The following is an 8358-nucleotide window of genomic DNA, read 5'->3' as shown; positions in this document are numbered from 1 at the left end:
CCCTATTTAATGCATACTGTATAGTTATACTTATATATACCAATTAAAACACCAAATGAATAACAATAAAGAATAATAATGATAAATTAATAAATATCACTAGTAAAGACTGTAAAGCTAAGGTAAAAAAAAAAAAAAAAGCCATCCATCTGCACTCAATATTGTTTATCACACTTGTCCTTTTCAACCCCAAAATAGTAAAATCACTCTTTTTTATACCATTCCCTCTCACCCTTTTCAATGCCAATTCTCTCTCTCTCTCGCTTAAAAATATATAAAAATTAAACAACGTTTCTGCTCCCAAACCCATTTCCACTTCAAAACCCTCGCATTTGCTCACTCCAAAGCTATTTAGCGCTCCTCTCTCTCTCTTAATAAACAAAACAAACACACCAACCAAAAACGCTTCAAAGAAAGGCCTTTTCTTTACTTCACAGTTCACACACTGCCTCTCTTTCTTTTCTCACTGGTTTCCCAATGGAGAAGAAGCAAGGGTTCTTCTCAGCCCTGAAGCACGAAGTAGTCCGCGGACTCTCTCCATCGCGCTCCCGCGGCAACAGCCCCGCCCGCTCCAGGTCGGCGTCGCCGATCTCCTCCCTCCTCCGCCGCCGGAAATCTGTCGGCTCGGCGTCGGAGATTGCGAGATCCGGCAGCCTGAGGCCGCTGGGAGAGCCAACCCTAGCTCCCCTCATGGAGGGTCCGGATCCGGACGGCGGCGCCGGAGACGGACTCGGCGACTCGAAACGGGTCGGGTCGGGTCTCGGGCACTGGATGAAGGGCCAGCTCTCCAGAGCCCCGTCCATGGCTTACAAGAGGTCCGACCTCCGACTACTCCTCGGCGTCATGGGAGCTCCTCTCTCCCCCGTCCACGTCAGCACCAACGACCCTCTTCCCCACCTCAGCATCAAAGACACTCCCATCGTCAGTCCTCTTCTCATCCCACGAAATTCTTCTTCTTTTTTATTTTGTTTATTTTTGGTTGGTGATGGGGAATGATGAAATTAGAAGAAATTTCATAACAATAATAATGAAATGGGTCCAACTAATTCTGTAACTGTGCGTGATAATTCAATACTCTGTCTTTCTTTTTTTTTTTAAAGCCTTTCATTGACTTGATTTGGATTGTGCGTTGGTTGGTTGTGATAGGAGACGTCGTCGGCGCAGTACATAGTCCAGCAATACACGGCGGCGTCGGGGGGCCAGAAGCTGCAGAACACGATCCGGAACGCGTACGCGATGGGGAAGGTGCGGATGGTGGCGTCGGAGTTCGAGACGGCCACGAAGGTGACGAGGACCCGCAACGCCTCCCGCTGCGCCGAGTCCGGCGGCTTCGTCCTGTGGCAGATGAACCCCGACATGTGGTACGTCGAGCTCGCCGTCGGCGGCACCAAGGTCCACGCCGGCTGCAACGGCAACCTCGTCTGGCGCCACACCCCCTGGCTCGGCGCCCACTCCGCCAAGGGCCCCGTCCGCCCCCTCCGCCGCGCCCTCCAGGTACCCGCTCGCTCACCATCAATCAGATCCCACCGCTCAGGATCACTCATTTAGTTTTGTTCCAGGGTCTTGATCCGAGAACGACGGCGAGTATGTTTGCGGAGGCGAGGTGCATCGGGGAGAAGAAGATAAACGGGGAGGATTGCTTCATCCTGAAGCTGTGCGCGGACCCTCAGACGCTCAAGGCCCGGAGCGAGGGGCCCGCGGAGATCATAAGGCACGTGCTGTTCGGGTACTTCAGCCAGAAGACGGGGCTCCTGGTCCACATCGAGGACTCGCACCTGACGCGGATCCAGTCGAACGGGGGCGACGCGGTCTACTGGGAGACGACGATCAACTCGTTCCTGGAGGACTACAGGGCCGTGGAGGGGATCATGGTGGCCCACTCGGGCCGCTCCGTGGTCAACCTGTTCCGGTTCGGGGAGATGGCGATGAGCCACACCAAGACCAAGATGGAAGAGGCTTGGACCATCGAGGAGGTCGCCTTCAACGTCCCGGGGCTCTCCGTCGACTGTTTCATCCCTCCGGCGGACCTCAGGTCCGGCGCCGTGGACGAGACCTGCGAGCTCTCGCACGACGAGAGAGGGAAAGCCGCTCTCTCCGCCGGGTCCCACGGTTCGCACCGGGCCAAAGTCGCCGCGCTAGAGAAAACCAACGATGGTAATCTCGATAGCATGATGTGGAAGTTGGAGAATTTGAAAGTTTGATGATTGACTGTTTTTTTTTTTTTTTTTTATAATTTTTTTTATAGGGCAATTGTTTATATTAGTAGGGATTAAGGGGGGAGAAAAAAGAGTTAGTCTAAACTTACACTACTTAGTAGGAGGTCTAGTCAAAATATTTTTTGACGTTGGTTATGCCTCTATTAATTCTGTAAATAGAGCATAATTGTTCACAGGTTTGTTAACGGGAAAAAAAAAAAGAAATAGAGAAAAAGCCTGGGTGAATCCTTATACTCTCGATGCAGAGTCCAACGACGGAGTTGGAAGCTCGATTTTCCGGCTAGGGATAGAGCAAATGGAGGTTTTAGTGTTTTTATTTTTATTTTATTTTTCATTAAAGCTCCTATAGAATAGCAGCCAAACTTTTTTTTTTTAACCGTTTACATAGTTTCCCACTAATTTTATCTTGACTGTAAATCCAGACCAGCAGTGAAAAAGGAAACTGTCTCTGGCTCTAGCTTTGAGTTTTTCTGAAGCTATATATCTGTTTTTTTTTTTTTCATGTTAATTTTTCTGTTTTTGGGTGTGCTTAGAAAAATCTTTGCTGTGGTTTGTTTGGTTGAATGATTGTATAACTTTCTTCTGGGTCTGTGGAAGGAGATTTGAAAAGGAAAAAAAAAGCAATGTGGATGTGGTGTTATTATTACCTTTTTTTTTTTTTTTGCATGTGTATTGACTTAATCTACAAGAATTGAGCGTTAAGACAAGTGGGGTATATGATATATCATGGTACTTCTGATGAAAATGTGTAAACAAAATAAAAATACTGCCCTCTGAAGATATTAAATGCTCATGAATATGATAATGACGAGTGATCAAGCATCTTTTTTCTATGTTTCCTTTCGGTGTTTCCCTGGAAATATGTACATTTGATCATTTTAACCCCCCCATTGAATGCCTAGAGAGTAGAGACCCATATCCCTTTCTCTCCTTTATTATCCTCTCAGTGAATCTAACCCAATATTATTTTTCTTTAATGTGCCCTTATTGCATCTTTATTCCCATTCCAACATTTATCCTGACTTGTTCTTTTATGGCTTTTTTATGCAATATATCTTTCATTTACCCAATTCCTTGTGTAGATATCTTATTCTTTTCCATGGTGGTGCTTTACAGCATCAATTGCTGAGGTTTGGAAAGTTCAGTGACATAAGATAGTGGGTGACTTTATGTAGTCCCTTTATTTAATTGTATTCATTTTCTCTCTTTGAGAAGAACCCTTCTTGATGGGGTCACTCAATAACACACCTTTTAACTTTGACCGTTTGGGCACAAGATTAAATTAATCAAGATGGGGTTAGGTTGGCGATTATCATTCGTAATACTTCTGGGTTTTAGGATATATTTAACTATGATTAGTGTAAGTATCCTCGTGAAGTAAGTTTAAATAATAAGTCCCCACTCCCACGTGATAACCTCACTCCTTTATCCTTTGCCTCCTACAGGAAGCAGAGTAGTCAAAGTCCAAGTTGATGAGAGAGGCTTTACCTTTTTATTTTTATTTTTATTTTTATTATTTTTTTTTTCGAGCAGGGCATTATCGTCCAGGATTACATGATATATTAGCAGTGCAAAGCGCATGTGGCACTATCGGCCAATATTACTTAGTAGGTGGCACTATTGACCAATATTACATAATTTTTAGAATAAATCCTATGGGGCATGCATTTCTGCATCCCATGAGGGCTTGAAACCATGACCTCTCCGTCGAGATGAGTGTGAGATTGCCGCTAGACCAAGCTATAGCTACCACAAGGCTTTACCTTTTAAATTTATTTATTCATTTGTTTTATAATAATAATAATGGAAAATATCACAGTATCCCATTTAAATGCGCGATTTATGATATCAAGTTTTAAAAATATCAGATATATCTCTTTAATTTAATATAAATGACATATATCTCGTTAATTTAATATAAATGACATATATCTTCCCTAAAAATATATTATATTGTAAATACCATTTTTTTCATTCGTTTATTTTTAACAAAAAAATAATTTGAATTCCCCAAAAAAACCTCTAATAGAATAAATCTTTATTTACTGTATTATAAAAAAAACCAAAACTTATCTTTACAAAAAAAAATCCTTAACTTTTTATAAAGAAAGTTTTTAATTTAATTTTTTTATAGAGATTTGTAACTAACTAGACCACTTTAAACATGTGATTTTGGATCTATCCTACATTTGACAATTTTTAGGAATATAGGCAAATGGCTAAGGTGACAATAATTAAAGTCTGATTTGCCCTTATTTATAAACAAATTCGTTACTTTCTCTCTCCTATTTTTTTCAAATAATTTTTTTGCTTCAAAACTTCAAAAATTCGTTTCTTTCTCATACGAACTCGAAATTGAGTGATTTCAGATCCTACAAATTCGTGGCGTCGAGATCTTAAAAAATAGACCCATTGTGTTAGATGAAAAATTATGTTAAATGCATCATATTTACGTTTTCATTTATTTTTTTGATAATTTCAAAAAATTTCAGTTATTTTCATATTTAAGGTAGTAACATGATTTTTCTACATCTATGGTATTAAACATGATTTTTCATCAAACACAATGGATCTATTTTTAAAGATCTCGGCGTCACAAATCCGTAGGATTTGGAATCACTCAATTTCGAGTTCATATGAGATAGATATGGTTTTTTGAAGTTTTTTATGTAAAAAAAAGTGTAGGAAAAAAAGTAGGAGAGAGAAAATGACGAATTTGTTAATAAATAAGAGCAAATTAGACCTTAATTATTACCACATAAACCTGTTGGCTATTTCCCTAAGAATTGTGAAACATAGGCTAAAAACTAATTTCATAGTTTCATTTGCGCTATTTTGCTACAATACCTTTTTTTTAGGGCCGGCTTAAGAACTAGCCAAAATGTCACCCCTACTTTAAAATTATAGCCAAACTATTAACATATTTAGGAAAATAGCCAATTTATCATGACAACATTCCAATATTCCAATTATACCCTTAGGTTAATATTTATTAACTATCATAGTAAATAATATCATCCATAACAAAAAAAATTAGTAAATCTAATTAACAATAACAAAAACTACATTAAATCTTATTTGCCGTAACAAGAATAATAGTAAATCTTATTTACCGTAACAAGAACAATAGTAAATCTTATTTACCGTAACAAGAAAACAATAAATTTTATTTACCGTAATAAGAACAACAGTAAATCTTATTTATCGTAACAAGAACAAAATTAAATTTTATTTATCGTAACATTTTGTTGTTAATCTAACAGGAAAAATATCAGAGATGAGGACTAGTTAATCTAACAGTAAATACGATTTACTAATTATTTCCGTGAACAATCGATGACTAACAATCTGACAGTAAATCATATTAACCATTGAGTAAATCATTCGTTTCTATGGTAAATATGACTAGTTAATCTAACAGTAAATACGATTTACTAATTATTTCCGCCGCCAAAATCTTCACGACTCTTCTGCTGTTTATTCCGTTCTTGTTTCTAATCACACTCAGCTTGCTTATCTCATCCTTCAGCCCCCACTCTGCCTGTATCCATGGTTTTAAATGTCGTATAATGTTGCATTCTTTTAAAATTTCTACACTTTTAGTCAATTTACTAAGGAAGATCCATATCTATATTGCAGTACAGATGATGATGTCAATTTACTCTAATTTATCTAAATTTTTCCACATCCAAAAAAAAAAAATAAAGACTAAAATAATATTTATAATAGGCATTATTACTGAAAAGAATTAAAACATAGTACATCATTTCATTATGGGTAGAAAGTGAGTAAGTTGAGATCCCTTCGAGTACCCAGCTCAACAAAAAGTTTAATAATACTAACATTAACATTAATGGTTAATATTATTAACTGTCAAGGTAAATATGATTAACTAATGCATGGTTATGGGATTCTTCCTTCGATCCCTCCTTCCTCGGATCTGCAAATTTCTCTTCGATCTTCCTACACTGATTTTCAACGGTGATCTCACCAAATAACTCTTCACAACGAAAAACTCGCCAGAGCTCACGAAGAGGTGCTTCCGAGCTCCGCCGTCGGCCATTGGCGGCGAGAAGCGAACCAACCTAATCATCACATCGATCCATAAAACCGCTCTCCAACAATCCACAATATACAATTGGCTTCGAAACAAAGTGATATCATTATATTATCCACAACCCTACTTTAACCTTCATAGTAAATATAATTAACTATCATCGTTAATATAATTAACTATCGCATGAATCAGTTGCTTAACCTCAAACTCTCTTTTCTCGGATGAAATTTTTGTAACTAACAACTATGGAAATTCAAATTTTAAATTTCAATTTCAAATTCCAAAAACCTAATCGAGAAATCTGTTTATCTCAAAATAGCGTTCCTCACCTGCCGCAAATCTCTCCCTTTCAAGGTTCTTCTTACGCCTTCGAGCACCGAGAACGTCGTCCTCGGCGAAAATCCGGAGCCTCTCGCCGCCATTTCGTTTGGCTGAAGAACCTTCTCGTCCTCTTCATCTTCATTTTTGAAGCTTCACCTTCGACTCGCCATCGCCGGAACATTCACCGGCACCGATTTCCGTGCGAGGTCTCGATCCTGAATCGCTGCCGTCGGAGGCCTCGAAGTCTGGCGAAATCGCTCTTGACGATGGAGAGATCGAGGTTTTTCGACAGAAGAACAACAAGGCTGAGAAAACTCGTTCGATCGTGATCTCGGGAGGAGAGAGAATCTCCAATGAGGTCTGTGAACTTTCCTTCGCGTAGAAGGTCATTGACGATTTGGGCGAAATGAATATGATATGTGATAAGGGCATTTTTGGTAACCTAACTTTACATTGGCTATTCTTTAAAATAAGTTAATAGGTTGGCCATAATTTTAAATTAGCCCTTGTAAACAGGCCAGTTGTTAAGAAATCTCTTTTTTTTTTTTATATATAAAATAGAAAATGAAATATTATTTTATTCAGGGTATTTATGGGAGCTCAATTTATTTATTTTTTTATTTTTTTTATAAAAAATAAACGAAAAATGTTGGTATTTGCAATATCATATTTTTATTAGAGGAGAGATATATCATTTATATTAAATTAAAAAAATATGTTTGATATTTTTAAAACTAAAAGTATAAATCGTGAATTTCGATTAAATAAAAATTATATTTTTGATATTTTTCTTAATAATAATTATTGAACGTTATTATTATTGGTTTGGTATTTTTTTTTCTCCTGTTTCTCGTTGAAGCTGAATCCGGGAAGGCAAAGAGAGAAATGACCTCTCTGTTTCAAAAAGAAAGAAGAAAAAAAAACAGAGAAATGAGTTACGGCTCTTATGATTATATGGTGCGAGTGTGCGACAATTAATGTGGGTAAATTTTTTTTTTTTTTATTAAATTAATGTGGGTTTGGGTTTTGGTATATTTATGGATGACATAGACCTTACTATTTTTTTTTTTTTAAATGACATAGACCTTACTATAGGCACAAAACTTTTACATAACCCTCTTCAAGACAAGTTGCAGTTGCAGTATTGTAATTTATTTTTTACAACTTGTATAGTGGGGTTTTATTTTATCTAAAGAAATCGTCACATTTAAGTCAGCAACGCGGTCAATTTGGGTCATGGTGAGATATCTTCGGTTGTGACTTTGTGATTGTGAATGACGTGAATTTAGTCGCACAACTTTTTAGTAGAAGTGGTCCTATGGCAACGTGGGAATTAATCGCATATAAATTGTAACCGATTTTTTTCTTTTGCATTCCTACTACGTGAAGCGGTGATCTAAGCTACGTAACATTACAGCTTTTTTTATTAGCAAGCGGAATCCGATAATGAATATTGGAAAGAATAAACGACATATATGTCCCTGAATTGGCGGCAAAATCGATCGGATTACTTTTCAATATCAGCTTTTATAACCGTTTTCGTCCTTCCATTTATTTGAGCTTAATATGTCCGTGGGATAGCCGGATCCTTATATATACGAAGCGGAGAATGCATGTGTATATATAAAAGGGTGTGAAGAGTGCATCATTCTGATCAGAGGAATGCCAGGGGTTATGTGGGCAGGCGGTGGCAAGCCACCAGCATAAAAATCGTATTTTGCATTTGCATATCTCACCATTCAATGCACGTTTACTTTTCTGCAA

General features: G+C 38.1%; 1 protein-coding gene across 1 annotated transcript; it reads left to right on the top strand.

Moving 5' to 3' along the window:
• Positions 1 to 272: 272 nt before the first annotated feature.
• LOC149389132 (glutamyl-tRNA (Gln) amidotransferase subunit A (DUF620)) lies at positions 273 to 2862 on the top strand. The gene is made up of 3 exons (XM_089623624.1): positions 273 to 921; positions 1147 to 1494; positions 1560 to 2862. The coding sequence occupies exons 1-3, from the start codon at positions 478 to 480 to the stop codon at positions 2199 to 2201; spliced, it is 1434 nt and encodes a 477-aa protein (XP_089479750.1). The 5' UTR covers positions 273 to 477; the 3' UTR covers positions 2202 to 2862.
• The last annotated feature ends 5496 nt before the right edge of the window (positions 2863 to 8358 follow it).

Source organism: Urtica dioica, chromosome 8, assembly GCF_054948205.1.
Source record: "Urtica dioica subsp. dioica isolate 48M chromosome 8, U.dioica_male_clone48M_v1_H2, whole genome shotgun sequence".
Classification (NCBI taxonomy): domain Eukaryota; kingdom Viridiplantae; phylum Streptophyta; class Magnoliopsida; order Rosales; family Urticaceae; genus Urtica; species Urtica dioica.
Note: the sequence above shows the minus strand (reverse complement) of the source record. Positions and strands in the feature narration are given on the sequence as shown.